This window comes from Hypanus sabinus, chromosome 31 (assembly GCF_030144855.1).
Source record: "Hypanus sabinus isolate sHypSab1 chromosome 31, sHypSab1.hap1, whole genome shotgun sequence".
Classification (NCBI taxonomy): domain Eukaryota; kingdom Metazoa; phylum Chordata; class Chondrichthyes; order Myliobatiformes; family Dasyatidae; genus Hypanus; species Hypanus sabinus.
Window position 1 is genome coordinate 32,560,750 of NC_082736.1, and position 20,703 is coordinate 32,581,452.

General features: G+C 51.3%; 1 protein-coding gene across 5 annotated transcripts in view; it reads left to right on the forward strand.

Moving 5' to 3' along the window:
- The first annotated feature begins 3,537 nt into the window (after window positions 1-3,537).
- LOC132384053 (histone acetyltransferase KAT5) overlaps window positions 3,538-20,703 on the forward strand; it is a 44,519-nt gene continuing 27,353 nt past the window's right edge. For 2 of the 5 annotated variants that reach the window (XM_059955345.1, XM_059955346.1), the window contains exons 1-4: window positions 3,539-3,774; window positions 7,837-7,905; window positions 10,505-10,641; window positions 11,239-11,304. In XM_059955345.1, the coding sequence (XP_059811328.1) occupies window positions 3,705-3,774; window positions 7,837-7,905; window positions 10,505-10,641; window positions 11,239-11,304 (342 nt within the window). In that variant the 5' untranslated portion in view covers window positions 3,539-3,704. Of the gene's footprint in view, window positions 3,775-7,836; window positions 7,906-10,504; window positions 10,642-11,238; window positions 11,305-20,703 lie in introns of all 5 variants that reach the window. The other 3 variants (XM_059955349.1, XM_059955350.1, XM_059955348.1) reach the window with 2 other exon arrangements.

The following is a 20,703-nucleotide window of genomic DNA, read 5'->3' on the forward strand; positions in this document are numbered from 1 at the left end:
AGGGTTTAATTCCCGCCGCTGCCCATTAGAGGACCGTACGTCCTCCCCGTGACCGTGTGGGTTTCCCCCAGGTGCTTCAGTTCCCTCCCACACTCCAAAGACGAATGGGTTATGGCTGGGGCGTTGTGGGCCTGCTGTGTCGCCGCCGGAAACGTGGCAATACTTGCCGGGACAACCCTCGGGGGGGGATTGACTTCACGCAAATGACCGTCTCGGATCGCAAGACCCTGCAGCAGATAGTGAGGCCAGCTGAGAAGATCATCGGGGGTCATCACGGACATTTACACCACACGCCGCATCCGCAGAGCAAACAGCATTATGAAGGACCCCACACACCCCTCCTACAAACTCTTCTCCTTCCTGCCATCTGGGAAAAGGCACCAAAGCATTCGGGCTCTCACGACCAGACTATGTAACAGTTTCTTCCCCCAAGCTATCAGACTCCTCAATACCCAGCGCCTGGACTGACACCTTACTGCCCTATTGTCCTGTTTATTAGTTACTGTAATGCCTGCACTGTTTTGTGCACTTTATGCAGTCCTGGGTAGGTCTGTAGTTTAGTGTAGTTTTTTCTGTGTTGTTTTTATGTAGTTCAGTGTAGTTTTTGTACTGTTTCATGTAACACCATGGTCCTGAAAAACGTTGTCTCATTTTTACTGTGTACTGTACCAGCAGTTATGGTCGAAATGACAATAGAAGTGGCTTGACTTGGCAGCATATTTCGAAGTACCCACCAGGAATAAAGCACACGGGAGGATCAGAGTCAGGTATAGTACCACTGGCAAATGCCGTGAAATTTGCTGTTTTCTGGCGGCAGTACGCTGCACTGCATAATAATGAAAACAGGATTCACAATAGATTAAATTAGTGCAAAAAAAGAGAGGAAAAATATTGTGAGATAGTGCCCACTCTGTCCGCCAGAACTAGTGAGATCTCCCAGTGGCCACCCATTTTAATTCCACTTACCGTTCCCATATGTTCTATCCATGGCCTCCTCCACTGTCGTGGTGAGGCCACATTCAGGTTGGAGGAGCAACACGTTGTATTCCGTTTGGGTAGCCTCCAACCTGATGGCATGAACATCGATTTCTCAAACTTCTGGTAATTTCCCCCCCCCCCCCCCCCCCGAAGCCCCCTCTCCTTCACTTTTTCCCTCTCTCACCATGTCCCCTTGCCCGCCCATCGCCTCCCTCTGGTGCTCCTCCCCCCTTTTCTTCTTCCATGGCCTTCTGTCTCTTTCCCCAATCAACTTCCCAGCTCTTCCCTCCCCCTCCAAGTTTCACCTATCACCCTGTGCTTCGCTCTCCGCTCCCCCACCTTTTAAACCTACTCCTCAGCTTTGTTCCTCCAGTCCTGCCGAAAGGTTTTGGCCCAAAACGTCACCTGTACTCTTTTTCGCAGGTGCTGAGTTCCTCCAGCATTTTGTGCGTGTTGCTCGGGTTTCCAGCATCTGCTGATTTTCTGTTGTATGTGAGATAGTGTTCGTGGGTTCACTGTCCATTCAGAAATCGGATGGCAGAGGGGAAGAAGCTGTTCCTGAATCGCTGAGTGTACGTCTTCAGGCTCCTGTACCTCCTCCCTGATGGTAGCAATGAGAAGAGGGCATGTCCTGGACGCAGGGGAGGCTAGTGCCTGTGATGGAGCTGGCTGAGTTTACAGCTTTCTGCAGCCTTTTCCAAACCTCTGCAGTGGGTTCTCCGTACCAGACGGTGATGCAGCCAGTCAGAATGCTAGTCTCTGTCGACCTACCAAATCTCCTCAGATTCCTAATGAAGTATCGCCGCTGTCGTGCCTTCTTTGTAATGGTGGTGATCTGTTAGTCCTAGGGTAGATATTCAGAGAGTTTGACACCCGGGAGCTTGAAGCTGCTCGCTCTTTCCGCTGTTGACCTCTCGAAGAGGACTGGTGTGTGTTCCCTCGACTTCCCCTTCCTGAAATCCAGAATCAATTCATTGTAAGGTTAAGACACCACTCAGCTAGCCAATCTTTAAATCCCTTTGGGCCTCGGCCCCGGACTCTCAGACTTGTAGACTTCAGGCCTCTGACCTCCAGGCTCTGGCCCAGACACCCATGCATTCCCGTCCGTGCGACGGTATTACAGCTCAGGGTGTTGAGAGTTGGGAGTTCAATTCTGACGCCATCTGTAAGTAGTCTGTACATTCCCAAGACGTACGGGCTAGTACTGCCAGAGGGAGGTGTCTGCATGTGATTGTCCTCTCTCCCTCTCCTCCCAAAGGAAGGTTCCTCCATTTCAATGGTCTCTCTCTCCCCCACTCGATGGTACCGCAGTTCTGGGTTGCAGTTTGTGGATTGGACTCTTTTTGATTTTGTGTTTTTATATTCTGCCTTTTTGCGTAGTAGGGGAATTAAGGGTTATGGGCAGAAGGTGGAGATGGGTCCATGGCCAGATTAGCCATGATTTCTTATTGAATGGCGGAGCGGTCTCGATGGGCCAGATGGCTGACTCCTGCTCCTATTTCTTACGTTCTTTCTTGTTGCCATTTCCGCAACTTGCTTTTTGCACTTGAGGGGGTACTGATGTTCTTGTTGCTGTTTGCATGGTTTAGTTTGTTTGTGTGTATATATATGTGTGTGTGTGTGTGTGTGTGTGTATATATATATATATGTGTGTGTGTGGGGGTGATGTTTTTTCTGCTGTTTACATGATTTTTTTTGCCCATGATGTTTTTTGTCTTTGAACGGGCTCTGTGGAGGCAAAATGCTGGAGGAACTCAGCAGGCCAGGCAGCATCCATGGAAAAAAACTACAGTCAATATTTCGGGCCAAGACCCTTCGGCAAGACTTGGGTTTTGCTTGGACCTCCAGTGTCTGCAGCTTTTCTCTTGGTTATATACTGCATACACATTTTGATAATAAATGTACTTTGACCTTTGAACTTAGTAGGTTAATCAGTTGGTGTAAGTTGTCCTGTGATTAGGCTAGGGTTAAATAGATGGGCTGCTGGGCTATATCTCTAAATTAAGAAAAAAATAAATACTAGACCTCTGGCTCTCCCAGGACTCCCCGGTGATGGGACTCTGACCTTCGAGTTCAGTCTGCTGTAGACAATCAAGGTGTGTTGGCTGCAAGAAGTTTCAACGTGAACCCAGCAGGTCAAGGGAGGCAATGCCAATGCCCACATTGCCTCTTCACTTGGCAACTTGTTGAGGGCCAGGAACTTGCCACAGTAGCTTAAAGTTAAGGAGCAAACCACCAGTACAGCTCCAGCAGGCTGCCTTGCCTGAAGAAAACGTGAAGATACTAAATCTGCAACAGCAGTCGTCAAACTGAGGGAAAATTTGTGATTTTTGTTGAGGTAAAAAGAAATATCAGGCAGTGTGCAGGACTACTATATAAGCCACCTCTGTGTTTTCCGCCAGTAAAATTAGATTAAACAAGAAATATTGGCGTTATTGGGTGTAAATGTATTTTGATTGTGTTGTTAGGGTGGGGTGCAGGTAGATTTGTTTAATTTGGGTTTTTTTGCTGTCGTGTGGGGGATCAGGCGGAGTGCCGCCACCTCGCCCGTCCGCCGGGGCCTTGAAGGTGGAAGCAAGATGGCGGAGGCGACGAATCGGTGAAGGAGGAGGCGCCGCCGCCGCCCGCTCCGCGCACGGAGGGAGAAGGAGGGAACGAAGAGGTCGTCGCCTGAAGGTCGCCGCTGCGGCCCGTTTACCCTCCGGCTTGTCTTCTCCACATCTCGGATGATGGAGGTGATCGAGGGCTGCCGGCTGCCCGTCCTCAGGAGGAACCAGGAGAACGAGGACGAGTGGCGTAAGCATCAAACATGGCGGGCGGTGAATGTGTGGGGAGCGGTGAGGTAACGCCCTCCCCGCCGCTAGGGGCGCTGCAGCGCGGGATGAAGTGGCGACCTCCCCGCCGCTGGAGGCGCTGCATACGGAGGTTTCAGGTTGCGACCTCCGCCGCTGGGGGCGCTGCTGCACCGTAGCTGTAGGGATAGGCCATTCGGCCCGTCTGGCCATGGTTTTCATCCTATTCCAGTCCTAATTGCCTACGGTTTGTCCACAATCCTCTGATCCTTTCTTATCCATGTACCTGCCCAAGTACCCTTTAAATGCTGTTAATGTTCCTGCATCAGCCTGCTGGTTTCATATTTGGATAATCTGCTGTGTGAGAAGGTTTCCCTCAGGATCCTGTCTGCACTGTGCTTGATCTTTCATTGCTGTTTCATCGATTTGCTGAGTATGCCCACAGGAAAATGAATTTCGGGCTTGTACATGGTGACAAATATTATTACACAATTTACTTTGAACTTCGAAACCTCACCCTTCTCACCTTAAACCTGTGCCCTCTGGTTCTTGGCTCCCCTACCCTGGGCCCCTCAAGATGTTATGCACCCTTGTGAGGTGGCATCGTCTTCTGGTATGGCGGCTTGAACGCACAGGAACTTAAGAACCTGGTACGTTATGGGCCCATCCCTCTCAAGCATTCCAATTGTACCCTCCTCTGCCACGTCCTCTGGCAGCTCAGTCTGTACGCTCACCACCCTCTCAAAACCTGCCTGTCAGGTTCCTCTTAAATTTTTCCTCTCTTACCTTAAACTTCACTTAAAGCTCATGCTTTTTTTTGTCATCTGACTGTACACGATGTAATGTTGAGGCTTTATAAGGCACCGGTCAGGCCCCACTTGGAGCATTGTGAATGGTTTCGGACCCCTTATTTAAGAAAGGGTGTGCTCACATTGGAGAGGGCTGAGATGAGGTTCTTCAGAACGATTCCAGGATTGAAAGGATTGATGCAGGAAGATTGTTTCCGATGTTGGGGAAGTCCAGAACGAGGGGTCACAGTTTAAGGATAAAGGGGAAGCCTTCTAGGACCGAGATGAGGAAAAACTTCTTCTCACAGAGAGTGGTGAATCTGTGGAATTCTCTGCCACAGGAAACAGTTGAGGCCGGTTCATTGGCTATATTTAAGAGGAAGTTAGATATGGCCCTTGTGGCTAAAGGGATGAGGGGGTATGGAGAGAAAGCAGGTACAGGGTTCTGAGTTGGATGTTCAGCCATGATCATACTGAATGGCGGTGCAGGCGGGCTGAATGACCTACTCCTGCACCTATTTTCTATGTTTCTATGAAAGGAGTATCGTATTTGATAGCTCTGGGCATATACTCGTTGGAATTTAGAAGAATCGGTGGGGGCGGGGGAATCTCATTGAAACCTATCTACTGTTGAAAGGCAGCGAGAGAGTGGATTTGCGGAGAAGATGTTTTCTATAGTGTGGGGAGTCTAGGACCAGAGGGTACTGGCTTAGAATAGAGGAACCTCCATTTAGAATGGATACGAGGAGGAATTTCTTTAGCCAGGGGGTGGTAAATCTGTTGAATTTGCTACCAGAGGCAGCTGTGGTGGGCAAGTCACTGGGTATATTTAAGGTGGTGGTTGATAGGTCCTTGATTAGTCAGGCTGTCAAAGAGTATGGGGAGAAGGCAGGAGAATGGGGTTGAGAGGGATAATAAATCAGCCTGGTTGGAATAGGAGATTCCCCTGGATCATGGTGCACCCGCAAAGCCTATAACACTCGCAGCACATAAAGCAAAATATTTCCATAAGTTAGTGAATAAATATAATTGAAAATGAAAGTAGTGGGCAGTAAACAGCTTGCTGTCCTGGTGACGGGACCTCGGTGGGGGCAGGGTATTCGAAAGTCTCACAGCTTGGGGAGAGAACCTGTTACCCACTCCGAGTCCTGATGCTCCTGTACCTCCTTCCTGACTGTAGTGGGTCAGAGAGATTGTAGGATGGGTGGTAGGGATCTCCAACAACGGTTGAGGTCCTTGATAAGTCGCAAGTAGGGGTGATGGAGACCTCGCTGGTTCTCTCGGCTGTTTTTACTGTCCTCTTGTTTCTACCTTGGGGGAGAAAGACCGCCACCCTCCACCTAATCTAACCCCTCGTAATTTTATAAACCCCTCTGCCCGAGGCAGGGAATTCGCTGAAGTAAAACAGACATACAGTTTGAGCTATGCTACAAGTTGGTTAATCTTGTCGAGCAACTTTTTCTCTACAGAAACCATCTGATGGTTGGCCCTCTCCTTCCCTGCCTCCCCCTGTGCTGTCATTCACACCCCGGCCACTAGGGGTGCTACTGATTTCAGTCACGGCACTTTCGATATTCACCACGAGGGATTCGGCAGATCTGGGAAATCAAGAGCATCTCACACAAAACTGCTCATTACAGGGGCTTGCAGAACTGTCTTCCCTCCTCCTAGGACTTGGTGCTGGATCTCATGTCCCTGTCTTAAGCACCACTCTGTTAGTCGACGTATAAGAGCCTCCCTCCAATCGTCAGGGGGCGTGGCCATGTTGTGAGTGAAGGTGTGGATTCCTCCACCCACAGATTGGATGTATTGCTCTCTCTCTTGTCAGCAAGTGGTTAGTCAGGGTCTTGCGTCCTTCTCCCTGCCAGTAGGGGTGCTGTAGCTGTCTATCAGGGTGCAGTAACCACCTCCCCACCACCAGAGGTGCTGCTTTTGGAGTCCATAAAACAGGAATGGAATTAGACCATCACGGGCGTATGTCGTGAAATTTGTTATTTTTCAGCAGCAGCACAATGCAAGATAGTAAAATAAAAAATGAATTATAACAAGATTGAATTAAATAATCAGTGCAAAGAGAGCCAAAAGTAGTGAGGTAGTGTTGATGGTTTCATTGTCCGTTCGGAGATCTGATGGCCGAGGGGAGGACACTTGCTGAAAATTTGAGTGCGGGTCTTCAGGCTCCTGAACCTCCTGCTTGTTGGAAGTAATGAGGAAAGGGCACACCCTGGATGATGGGGGACCTTAATGAAGGATGCTGCCTTCTTTTGCCTTCACCTTTTGAAGATGTCCTCGATGCTGGGGAGGCTGGTGCAGCTTTTTCCAGTCCCGCGTGGTGGTGGCGTCAGACGGTGAGGCAACCAGCACATCTGTAGAGTTAGTGAAATCTGGCAGTGGCTGGAAGCTGTTCTTACCCCGTAACTTGTTGTCAGGGGCATTTACGTCCATTTGCAGTGTCCGTCTTTGAGGCTGGTGGGGGCTTGGACACCAGTACGGTTTGGCCCAATTAAGCGGTTGTCCCAATTAACCAAAGTTCAATGGAAATAGTTAAAAAGATATAAAAAAATACAATCGAGGTAACAAATTATGTATTTAAAAGAAATACAGACCAAATTAGAACAGTATAAATATTACTACAGTACTATAAAACTGTGTATTGGCTCTAATAGTTATAGATAGAGGAATTTGTCCAGTGTACACTGCTATGTGTTTTTGGTTGACTGTAAATTAACAAAGTCAGTACAGACACCCAGAGCAGATAGTGGACTGCCTTTATACAATGCTTTGAACAATAGAATCCTCCAAATCCTCATTTTCATTGTAGCATTCAAGGTGATTGTCGATAACCTTCAAATTCTTCGTAATTCCCAACTGGTAGAGGTAGTCAAATTGTTTAATTTTCACTCCCAGCCTAAATGCTTGAAACAGCAGTGACCAAAACAGTTCTGAATGGTCTTCCTGCTTATTTCTTGCCAACTAACAGTGACAAACGCAGACACACATACAAGACGCTATTTAAAAACTTCGTTCTAAGCATGACATAGTGTCTAATGGTCGTGCAACAGTACACAACTGACACTAGTTAGAAACTGCTCAGCTCCTGCCTCCTGTCCCAATTAAGCATTTCAGATAAATAAGGGAATCCTCACTATTGTCTAGATTTGTTTTGTTCTGAAGAGTTGTCCCAAAGAAGAGGCTGTCCCGATTAAGTGATGGCCCAATTAACTGGAATCCACTGTATATAAAACAACTGACATGTTATTTGCTCCTTTTCCACTCAGCACTGGCAGAGATCCTCAGTGTGAAGGACATCAATGGGAGGAAGGTGTTCTATGTCCATTACATTGACTGTAAGTACTCCTCCTGGGCTATTTGTTTGGTCTCTCTGCTGTGTTTATTATCTCTGCATGGTATCATAAACAACTGATCACTGTCACTGTTTAATATTGGGGTACAGTGCTGATGGGTTGAAGGGGGGAAATAAATCAGCCATGATGTGGCTTTATGGGCCGGTCTGTCACTGTATAACACCGGGGTTCGGTACCGGTGGGGACAGATCCGTCACTGTGTATCACCGGGGTACAGTACCGGTGGGGACGGGTCCGTCACTGTGTAACGCCGGGGTTCGGTACCGGTGGGGACGGGTCTGTCACTGTGTAACGCCGGGGTACGGTACCGGTGGGACATGTCTGTGACTGTGTAACACCGGGGTACAGTACCGGTGGGGACGGGTCCGTCACTGTGTAACGCCGGGGTTCGGTACCGGTGGGGACGGGTCTGTCACTGTGTAACGCCGGGGTACGGTACCGGTGGGACATGTCTGTGACTGTGTAACGCCGGGGTACAGTACCGGTGGGGACGGGTCCGTCACTGTGTAACGCCGGGGTTCGGTACCGGTGCGGATGGGTCTGTCACTGTGTAACACCGGGGTACGGTACCGGTGGGGACGGGTCTGTCACTGTGTAACACTGGGGTACGGTACCGGTGGGGATGAGTCTCTGGGAAGTATGGATGAAGTCCTTGGAGGGGAGGCTGATGTCTATATCCGAGCAGTGATTCAGTGGTAGGAACTGCTGGAATGGCGAAATTGCCATGCAGAGAGAGATGGAGTTCACAAGCCCTGTACTCAGTAGGATTCATAAGAGTTCTGAATACAGGGAGATTCTTCGCCTGGTTGTGGCGGGGAGGAGTTTATTGAGAAGCAGAGGTCACTCACCTAGGAGCAATAGGAACAGTCATGGAGATTGGGGATATCTATTCAGGCGGTGGAATTCTCTCCACAGTGCGTGAGACAAGCTCTTCCGGCCCTTCGTGCTGCTCTGATTTAATCCTAGCCTGATCACAAGACAACTTACAATGACTAATCAACCTACCACACGGTTACGGGAAGAACGTACAAACTCCGTACAGACCCCGGCGGGAATTGAACCCGCAGTGCTAACCGCTACGCTATCATGCTGCCCCACCGTTCCTTTGAGAAGAAAATGGGTTTGACAAAAGGGATTGAAGGGGTGGAGAGAGAACACAAGTGTGGTATTGACACGCAGAATCGGCCACGATCGGATTGAGAGCCAAAGACGTAGGAGCTGAATTAGGCCACTCAGCCCATTGAGTTCTGCTTGGCCATTCCATCAAGGTTGTGTGTGTTTTTTTAAAACAACATTCTCCTTCTCACCCCTTGGCCCCCTTACCAATCATCAATTGCCTATCTTCCAAGTGCGGGTCAATGGGTCTGCACAAAGTGGATGGGCCGAAGGGTTTATTTCTGTCCTGTGGTACTCCATGATTCTAAATATGCCCAAATGACTTGGCCTCCATCACCCTCTGTGGACATTCCTCTGCATCTCTGATCTAAAGGTCCCTTTTGTTCTCAGGCGGTGGCCTCTGGTCCTAGTATCTCCTGCTCCGTGTCTACTCTGTCCAAGCCTTTCAGGATAAGGTAGGGGTCAATAAGGTTCCCCCATCCTTCTAAACTCCAAGTACAGCCTTCAGAGACCTCAAGAACTCCACGTGCGTCTAGCCACAGCCTGTAAGGAGTTTGTACGCTCTCCCCGTGACCGCCTGGATTTCCTCCAAGTGCTCTGGTTTCCTCCTACCTTCCAAAGATGTATGGGTTAGGGTTAGCAAGTTCGCAGGCGTGCAATTCGGCGCCGGAAACGAGGCAACACTTGCGGGCTGCCCCCAGCACACCAGACTTCGCTGGCCGTTAACGCAAAACAATGTATTTTGCCCCAGGCTGTGGCAAGTAAGGCTAATCTTAAACCTGGGTTGAGTAGCTGGGTGGGTTTGATCAGCTCCCTGCTGGGGTTGGAATCTGTGAGGGTTCGGATCTCAGGTGGAGCACTGGAAGGTGTCGATTCATGGACTACATTTGGGAGAACTGCTTTAATTGCCTTAATCCAAAAGTAATGTCTCAGAAATGCCTTCATGACAAGGATCTGCCCACCTCCTGGTCACTGGACTACCTTGAGGTCACCGACCAGTGCTGGACATTTATGTTAGAACTCAGACTGCTTGTGTGGGTCTCAATTCGGTGGGTGTCCTTAACGAAATGAGCCTGGAGCAAGGGTTGGGGGTTTTCACCCGGAGAGTTGTGGATCTATGGAATGCTTTGCCTCAGAAGGCAGCGGAGGCCAATTCTCTGGATGCTTTCAAGAAAGAGTTAGATAGAGCTCTTAAAGATAGCGGAGTCAAAGGATATGGGGAGAGGGCAGGAACGGAGTACTGATTGTGGATGATCAGCCATGATCACATTGAATGGTGGTGCTGGCTCGAAGGGCCGAATGGCCTACTCCTGCACTTATTAATCAATTGTCTACTGTCAATCTCCGAAACAGGGCTCAGACCAGCCTCCTGTCCTTCGAGGTGTGGGTGGAGGTAGTGAGTGAGTGAGTGGGCATCCTTCGCCTATGCGAATTCTTAGGTCTCATTCCTCTTCCTCTCTTGCAGTCAACAAGCGCCTGGATGAGTGGGTGACCCCCGAACGCTTGGATCTGAAGAAAATCCAGTTCCCGAAGAAGGAAGCCAAGACTCCGACCAAGAATGGGCTCCCGGGTTCCAGACCGAACTCTCCCGAGCGGGAACTGGTAATGGCTCCTTGTTCACTCGCCCCCCTCCCCAACCCCGTGCCCCTCGCCCGCGACCCCTCCCCACTAGCTGGGTAGCAAAGAGGGGAACCTCGTGGAAGGGGGTTGTGGCGAGCGGATGCAGGGAAGGCAGAGAGAGCGAGAAGGGAAGAAGATGAAAGCTCTTGTGTTTAACCAGCGCCTTTTATAACCTCAGGACATCCTAGAGCTCCTAAAACAGCCAATGAAACCTGTTCCAATCCCCTCAAGTACCCCCAATCACAGAGACCAAGAACAGAAAGTCTTAAAGATGGAATTTACCCGACACTTACGTACATAAAGTCCACTTGATGTGACTCTTGCACCATTACATTCCACTCCACCCTCCAGAAAGCCAAAGATAAAAAGCCAAATGCCTGTTAGTCAAAGCAGTTTGATTTTTCCCAGCCTCACTCATGATTTTTTTGTTGCCCTGCGTGAGAGCAAGAGAGCGGGGAAGACAGGGAAGGAAAGTTGCACCTTAAATTCCCCCGGCATCTCTTTAAACCCAATAAGGCAGCCACGCGTGTGTGTTAGTGGGCCGTAAACGCAAGTAATCTGGTCTCTATTCCTCCTCAGAAGAAGACACCCGATCTCTCGTTACACCCTTCGACAGCAGGGATTGGGAAATCCATTCCAACACCGGTACAGCATGTTTCTTCATTAAACGCCCACAAGGCTCTGCGTTTTATTTTGCTGATGTCAATATAATCAATGTGGTCCTCATGGTGGTTTGCCCACGCCCCGACCCCTAGTTGCTAAGGGTGACCTTGAACCATATGGAGAGCCGGGAAACTCGACACCTCCGGCCCTCCTGCCATCCTTTCCCCGGCTCTGACACAGCTGTGTCTGTACCGGCTTAAAAGTACTGCCAGCTATGGAAGGCATGAAGTGGAAAGTGAAACAGTGCATAGGCTCGGCAGGTTAGGCAGCATCCGCGGAGCGAGAGAGAATAAAGACCCAGGTGATGAGGTGGGGTCTCTAAGCTGTAAGGTCATTCTCTCTCTCTGTCTCTGTCTTTCTGTCTGTGTGTATCTCTCTCTCTCTCTCTCCTATCCCTCCTTCCTCTCTCTGTTCACCCGCTTTATCTCTCTTTCTCCAACCCCCTCACCTCTCTGTCTGTCTGTCTCTCTCTCTCTCTCTCTCATATCCCCTCTGCCCATCCTCCCCCCCTTCTGTCTCTGTTCACCCGCTCTCTCTTTCTCCAACCCCCCCCACCTCTCTCTCTGTCTGCCCCCGTCTGTCTGTCTGTGTGTCTCTCTTTCTTTCTGTCTGTCTGTCTGTTCACCCACTCTATCTCTCTCTCTTTCTCCAACCCCCCCCACCTCTCTCTCTCTGCCCCATCTGTCTGTGTGTGTCTCTCTCTCTCTCTCTCATATCCCCTCTGCCCGTCCTCCCCCTCTCTCTCTGTTTGTTCACCTGCTCTATCTCTCTCTTTCTCCACCCCCACCTCTCTCTCTCTGTCCGCCCCATCTGTCTGTCTGTCTCTCCCCCCCCATAGCCCCTCTCTCTCCCTGTCCGTTTCCCTTTGTCCCCCTTTCACTCTCTCATTTCTCCCCCTCCCCTCCCCATCCCCTCTCTTTCCCTCTCTCAACCCCCATTTCTCTTGTCTGTCCCCCCACCTCTCTCTATCTCTGTCTGTCTACCCTCTCTCTCTGTCCCCCCTCCCCTCTCTCCCCCTCTCCTCCCTCTCCCTCTTCCCCCTCCCCTCTCTCTCCCACTTTCCCTCTGTCACTCCCTCTCTCTGTCCCCCCTCTCCCTGTCCCTCTCTATCCCTGTCCCCCTCTCTCAGCCCCCTCTCCGCTGTCATCTCTCTTTCTGTTCCCCGATCTCTCTGTCCCTCTCCCTCTCTAACTTTCTCTGTCCCCCTCTCTCTCTTTCCCCCCCTCTCTGTCCTCTCTTTCTCTCTGTCACTCTGTCCCCCCTCTCTCTGACCCCCTCTCTCTGTTACCCCACTCTCAGTCTCTCTTTTAGCCCCCCCTCTCTCTTAGTCCCTCTCTCTGGCGTTTTCTCTCCCCCTCTCCCTGCCCCCCCTCTCCCCTGTCATCTCTCTCTCTGTTCCCTGATCTCTCTCTCCCTCCCCTCTCTCTGTCTCTGTCCTTCTCTCTCTCACACTCGCTGTCCCCTCTCCCCCCTTTCCCCATCCCTCTGTCTCTCCCTGTCTCTGTCCCCCCTCTCTCTTGTCCCCCTCTCTCCCCCTCCCTGTCCCCCTGTTCCCACTCTTTCACTTTCTCTCTCTATTTCTCTCTGTCTCTCTCCCTTTTCCACAATATTGTGTTTCTCGTTGTTTCATCCGACCTCAAGACTGTTGTTTGGGTTTTCCGTTGTCACCCCTGGAATGAGACCCTTGCTCATGTTGCCGTGGTGGATTGCTAGTTTGCTGGGAGGAATGAACTACACAGATTATGTGTCCCACCAGGTGCCTCCTCCCAAAACAAAGACTGTGTAGTCTGTGGGGAACTGAATTCAGGAGAGTCTGTAGATGCTGAGGCACTCAAAGGAGGTGGGGGAACTCAGTGTGTCAGGCAAAGCATAATAAGACCTTACAAAAAAGGAGCACCTGCTCCACGTTCCACCTCTCCCTCTCAATGCCTTCTCCCTGTAACCTTTGACACCCTTACTCATCAAATGCCTATCAATCTGTGCTTTAAATGCACCTAATAATTCAGCCTCTGCAGCCATCTTTGGCAATGGATTCCTCTGGCTAAGGAAATTCCTTCTCACCTCTGTCCTAAAGGTGTATCCTTGTATTCTGAGGTTGTGTCCTCTGGTCCTGGACTCCCCACTAGAGGTAACATCCTCTCCACATCACTGTGTCTGGGCCTTTCAATATTCAGCAGGTGTCAATGCGATCCACTCCTCTATGGAGGGAAATGGGCAGTTGATGTTTCAGGGTGAGACCCTTCATTAGAACAGGAAAGAAAGAGGGGAGAGAGCTGGTAATATAAAGGGAGGGGGAGCAAGAGCTGGCAAGTAATGAGGGAGGGGGAGAGCAGAAACGATGTTGGGAGATGATGGGTGAATTCCTGTGAGGGAGGGGGAGAGTGGGAATGGTGTAAGTGGTTGGAAAGTGATGAGTGGATCCAGGTGAGGGAGGGGGAGATTGGGAATGGTTTACCGAGTTGGGAGGTGATGGGTGGATCCAGGTGAGGGAGGGGGTAGACTGAGAATGGTGTACTGAGTTGGGAGGTGATGGGCAGATCCAGGTGAGGGAGTGGGTAGACTGAGAATGGTGTACTGAGTTGGAGGTGATGGGTGGATCCAGGTGAGGGGGGGGGGTTAGACTGAGAATGGTGTACTGAGTTGGAGGTTATTGGTGGATCCAGGTGAGGGAGGGGGTAGACTGGGAATGGTGTACGGAGTTGGAGGTGATGGGTGGATCCAGGTGAGGGGGGGGGGAGTGGGAATGGTGTACAGTGGGAGGTGATGGGTGGATCCAGGTGAGGGAGGGGGTAGACTGGGAACGGTGTACGGAGTTGGAGGTTATTGGTGGATCCAGGTGAGGGAGGGGGTAGACTGGGAATGGTGTACGGAGTTGGAGGTTATTGGTGGATCCAGGTGAGGGAGGGGGGAGTGGGAATGGTGTACGGAGTTGGAGGTTATTGGTGGATCCAGGTGAGGGAGGGGGGAGTGGGAATGGTGTACGGAGTTGGAGGTTATTGGTGGATCCAGGTGAGGGAGGGGGTAGACTGGGAATGGGGTACGGAGTTGGAGGTTATTGGTGGATCCAGGTGAGGGAGGGGGGAGTGGGAATGGTGTACAGTGGGAGGTGATGGGTGGATCCAGGTGAGGGAGGGGGTAGACTGGGAACGGTGTACGGAGTTGGAGGTGATGGGTGGATCCAGGTGAGGGAGGGGGGAGTGGGAATGGTGTACAGTGGGAGGTGATGGGTGGATCCAGGTGAGGGAGGGGGGAGTGGGAATGGTGTACAGTGGGAGGTGATGGGTGGATCCAGGTGAGGGAGGGGGTAGACTGGGAATGGTGTACGGAGTTGGAGGTGATGGGTGGATCCAGGTGAGGGGGGGGGAGTGGGAATGGTGTACAGTGGGAGGTGATGGGTGGATCCAGGTGAGGGAGGGGGTAGACTGGGAACGGTGTACGGAGTTGGAGGTGATGGGTGGATCCAGGTGAGGGAGGGGGGAGTGGGAATGGTGTACAGTGGGAGGTGATGGGTGGATCCAGGTGAGGGAGGGGGTAGACTGGGAATGGTGTACGGAGTTGGAGGTGATGGGTGGATCCAGGTGAGGGAGGGGGGAGTGGGAATGGTGTACAGTGGGAGGTGATGGGTGGATCCAGGTGAGGGAGGGGGGAGTGGGAATGGTGTACGGAGTTGGAGGTGATGGGTGGATCCAGGTGAGGGAGGGGGGAGTGGGAATGGTGTACAGAGGGAGGTGATGGGTGGATCCAGGTGAGGGAGGGGGTAGACTGGGAATGGTGTACGGAGTTGGAGGTGATGGGTGGATCCAGGTGAGGGAGGGGGGAGTGGGAATGGTGTACAGTGGGAGGTGATGGGTGGATCCACATGAGGGAAGGGGTAGACTGGGAACGGTGTATGGAGTTAGGAGATGGATGAATTTAGGTGAGGGGGAGAGAGGGAATGGTGTATGGAGTTAGGAGATGGATGAATTTAGGTGAGGGAGGGGGAGAGTGGGAATGGTGAAAGAAGTTGAGAGATGATGGCTGGAAGTGCCAAAGCTCCTTGTAACTCTGCTTTGTCTTCAACCCCACGGCACCAACATCAGTTTTTCAGTGATCAGCTTGAAATGTTGATGATTTATTCCTTGCCCGACCTGCCGTGTTGCTCACATTCCCCCATCCCCTCACCTGGATCCACCCATCACCTGCCAGCTCTGTAAACCACACCCTCTAGTCCCCCATCCCCTCACCTGGATCCACCCATCACCTGCCAGCTCTGTAAACCACACCCTCTAGTCCCCCATCCCCTCACCTGGATCCACCCATCACCTGCCAGCTCTGTAAACCACACCCTCTATTCCCCCATCCCCTCACCTGGATCCACCCATCACCTGCCAGCTCTGTAAACCACACCCTCTATTCCCCCATCCCCTCACCTGGATCCACCCATCACCTGCCAGCTCTGTAAACCACACCCTCTATTCCCCCATCCCCTCACCTGGATCCACCCATCACCTGCCAGCTCTGTAAACCACACCCTCTATTCCCCCATCCCCTCACCTGGATCCACCCATCACCTGCCAGCTCTGTAAACCACACCCTCTATTCCCCCATCCCCTCACCTGGATCCACCCATCACCTGCCAGCTCTGTAAACCACACCCTCTAGTCCCCCATCCCCTCACCTGGATCCACCCATCACCTGCCAGCTCTGTAAACCACACCCTCTAGTCCCCCATCCCCTCACCTGGATCCACCCATCACCTGCCAGCTCTGTAAACCACACCCTCTAGTCCCCCATCCCCTCACCTGGATCCACCCATCACCTGCCAGCTCTGTAAACCACACCCTCTAGTCCCCCATCCCCTCACCTGGATCCACCCATCACCTGCCAGCTCTGTAAACCACACCCTCTAGTCCCCCATCCCCTCACCTGGATCCACCCATCACCTGCCAGCTCTGTAAACCACACCCTCTATTCCCCCATCCCCTCACCTGGATCCACCCATCACCTGCCAGCTCTGTAAACCACACCCTCTATTCCCCCATCCCCTCACCTGGATCCACTCATCACCTGCCAGCTCTGTAAACCACACCCTCTATTCCCCCATCCCCTCACCTGGATCCACCCATCACCTGCCAGCTCTGTAAACCACACCCTCTATTCCCCCATCCCCTCACCTGGATCCACCCATCACCTGCCAGCTCTGTAAACCACACCCTCTATTCCCCCATCCCCTCACCTGGATCCACCCATCACCTGCCAGCTCTGTAAACCACACCCTCTATTCCCCCATCCCCTCACCTGGATCCACCCATCACCTGCCAGCTCTGTAAACCACACCCTCTATTCCCCCATCCCCTCACCTGGATCCACCCATCACCTGCCAGCTCTGTAAACCACACCCTCTATTCCCCCATCCCCTCACCTGGATCCACCCATCACCTGCCAGCTCTGTAAACCACACCCTCTATTCCCCCATCCCCTCACCTGGATCCACCCATCACCTGCCAGCTCTGTAAACCACACCCTCTAGTCCCCCATCCCCTCACCTGGATCCACCCATCACCTGCCAGCTCTGTAAACCACACCCTCTAGTCCCCCATCCCCTCACCTGGATCCACCCATCACCTGCCAGCTCTGTAAACCACACCCTCTAGTCCCCCATCCCCTCACCTGGATCCACCCATCACCTGCCAGCTCTGTAAACCACACCCTCTAGTCCCCCATCCCCTCACCTGGATCCACCCATCACCTGCCAGCTCTGTACATTTTTTTCGCTCTCCTCACCTCCCCTCACCCTTGCACCTGGATCCTCTATTACCTGCTAGTTCTTGCTCTACCTCCTCCCCCACCCCCCACCTTTTTATATTGCGTATCTCCCTGATGAAAGATCTTAACCAGGGCATGTGTCCCTGGCCTGTGCACATTTACGGTCACTGAAGTGCACCCGGGAAGAGTGTGGGGGTGAAGTGAGGTGCAGTGGCCACCCAGCGGGGGGACGGGCTCTCTACCCGTGGCGTCTGCGCCCCCTAATCTTCTGTGCTTTGCTGTCCCCAGGCATCCTGGGCCACAGGAAATACTCCCCTCACACACCCGACTCGGGAAGCCCTGCTCCTGACGCAATGTCCCAGCACCCACATTGGGGGGGGGTGGTGTGTTGTGACGTGCTACACCGCTAACCTTGCTGCTGCTTCTCAGTGCCTCCTCCCCCTCCAGCTGTGCTCGGAACGCTCTATAAAAGAAATACTTGCTGCTCGGGTTTTGTCATGGATTGTGCCCTTGCACAATTGACCATATTTCATTGGCTGTCATACTCTTTGGGATGTCCTGAGTTTTGGAAGAGTGCTACAAAAACGAGAAACGTTTCCTTCGTAGAATCCCCGTGCGGTGACCACCCTGCCTGCTTAGCCATCCGTTGACTTGTCTCTTGATGGAGTGTTTGTTTGGCAGAAAAGAAGTGACCAAACTTTCACACGTATCCCCCGCTTTCTGCAATGTCTTGTCACCAGTCGTATGGAAGTACTTAGCGTTCAGCGGGTTTGCGCCATCTGGTGGCAGGAGGCTAGTGAAGCAGCAAGTGTGGCTTTATGCGGCCGCTGCAATGGGAGGACCAGTCTGCTCATAGACCCCAGTGGGGGGGGGGGGGGGGCGGGGGTGTCTCCTTGGGCAAGTCTGCAGCCGAGAGAGGGGGGTGCACAAACGTAGTCTCGCCTGGGCATCATAGTCTCAGCGGCCAGGACCCAGCAAGTATGGATCAGCGAATTTGCAGATGACACCGAGACTGGGGGCGCAGCAGACTGTGAGGAAGGCTACCAAAACTTTGCAGTGGGATCTGGAGCAGCTGGGGAAGTGGGGCGAAAAATGGCAGGTGGAATTTCATGCAGGAAAGTGTGAGGTGTTGCACTTTGGGAGCACAAACCAGGGCAGGACTTGTGAACTGTAGGGCACTGAGGAGTGTGGTAGAACGGGGAGATCTGGGAGTACAGAACCAGAGTTCCTTGAAAGTGGCATCGCGGGTAGATAAAGCTCTTGGCAGATTTGCCTTCATAAATTGGAGTTGGAATGAGTACGAGAGATGGGATGTTGAAGTTGTATAAGATGTTGGTGAGGCCTGATTTGGAGTATTGTGAACAGTTGTACAGCTAACTACAGGAAAGATGTAAACAAGGTTGAACGAGTACAGAGAAAACTTGGACAGACAGACAGACATACTTTATTGATCCTGAGGGAAATAGGGTTTTGTTACAGTCGCACCAACCTAGAATAGTGTAGAAATGTTGTCTCATTTTTTAACTGCATTGCATTTGTGGTTTCTAAATGACAATAAACTGAATCTGAGTCTGAAATATAGCAATATAAAATCATAAATAATTAAGGAATAATAAGTAAATTATGCCAAGTGGAAGTAAGTCCAGGACCAGCCTATTGGCTCAGTGTGTCTGACACTCCGAGGGAGGAGTTACGTTTGATGGCCACAGGCTGGAATGACTTCCTATGATGCTCAGTGTTGCATCTCAATGGAATGAGTCTCTGGCTGAATGTACTCCTGTGCCTAACCAGTACATTATGGAGAATGTTGCCAGATCTGGAGTTATAAGGAAAGATTAAATAGGTTAGGACTTTATTCCTTGGAATGTAGAAGATTGAGAGGAGATTTAATAGAGGTATACAAAATTATACCAAATTATAGGAATAATTTCCAGTAGAAGTGGTAGAGGCAGGTTCGGTATTGTCAGTTAAAGTAAAATTGGATAGGTATATGGACAGGAAAGGAATGGAGGGTTATGGGCTGAGTGCAGGTTGGTGGGACTAGGTGAGAGTAAGCGTTCGGCACGGACTAGAAGGGCCAAGATGGCCTGTTTCCGTGCTGTAATTGTTATATGGTTAAATACAAGCAGGCCTTTTCCACTGAGGTTGGGTGGGACTGGAGTGAGACGTCAGGTTAAGGGTAAAGATGAAATAGGGGGAACTTCTTCACTCAGAGGGTGGTGAGAGTTTGGAACGAGCTGCCAGCAGAAGTGGTGAATGTGCGTTCGATTTCAAAGTTTAAGAGAAGTTTGGATAGGGACATGGAGGGGGCTGTGGTCCAGCTGTGGATAAGTGGGATGAGGCAGAATAACGGTTTGGCATGGGTTTGATGGGCTGAAGGGTCTGTTCCTCTGCTCCAGTGCTCTAAGACCTTCGCCCCCGAGTACGAGAGCTCTGAGAATTGGAATTGGGCTCCAGGAGGTTAAAGAGAAAGTCACTCCATGTGTTGCTGAGGGGAGGAATGAGGGAGTGACTATCTGTCGAGGGACTGTATAGGGAGGAACGACAGAGGGAGGCATCACTGAGAGAGGGTTGCTCGGGGTAGAAATCCGGCTGAGTCCTGTACTGAAGCAGCTTCTCATAGGTGGGACCTAAAGCCATGGTCTCCTGTCCTGTCCAAGATCCCATAAAGCTGTTGACAAACAGAATGGGAGCTCTCCAGGTGCCCCCAGGCCAATGATGTCACAAAGCAGATCATGCGGTCATTTACTTCTGTTTGCGGGAGCTTGCCGTGATGGTTCTCGCTGGGGCAAAGTTTCCTGGTGTCTCTGGAACGTACAGGCGCTAGTCTGGTTAGGGTGAGACTGTACAGGCACGGCTCTGGATGAAAATCACAGTCACACTGGCAGTGATATCACAGATTCAGAATCAGGTTTATTGTCACTGACGTGTTGTGGAATTTGTTACGCAACAGCAGTACAGTGCAATACAGAAAAACAGGATAAATGTGTAGTGATTAAACAAGTCATGCAAAAGAGAGCAGAAAGTCGTGAGGTAGCGTTCATGGGTTCAAACAGCATAGAACGTTGAAACCTACAGCACATTACAGGCCCTTCGGCCCACAATGTTGTGCCAACCATGTAACCTACTCTGCCCTACCGCATAGTCCTATTTTTCTAAGCTCCGTGTACCTATCTAAGAGTCTCTTAAAGGACCCTATTGTGTCCGACTCCACCACCGTCACTGGCAGTGCATTCCACGGCTCCACCAATCACTGTGAAGAACTTAGCTCTGACATCCCCTTGGTACCTAATTCCAAGCACCTTACAACTATGTCCCCTCGTGTTAGCCATTTCAGCCCTGGGAAAAAGCCTCTGGTCATTATTTCGTTATTCAAACATGCACTGATTAGTTTTTCTCTTTAATCGTCTGCAGAATGATTTAAAACTCAATGCTTTAGGATCTGGTTGTCACTGGCAAAGCCAGCAATTATTAGAACGTAGAACAAGTACAACACAGTGCAGGCTCTTCGCCCACAATGTCATGCTGACCCTTTAACCTGCTCTAAGATCAGTCCTGATGAAGGGTCTCAGCCCGAAACGTAGACTGTTTACTCTTTTTCATAGATGCTGCCTGGCCTGCTGAGGTCCCCCAGTG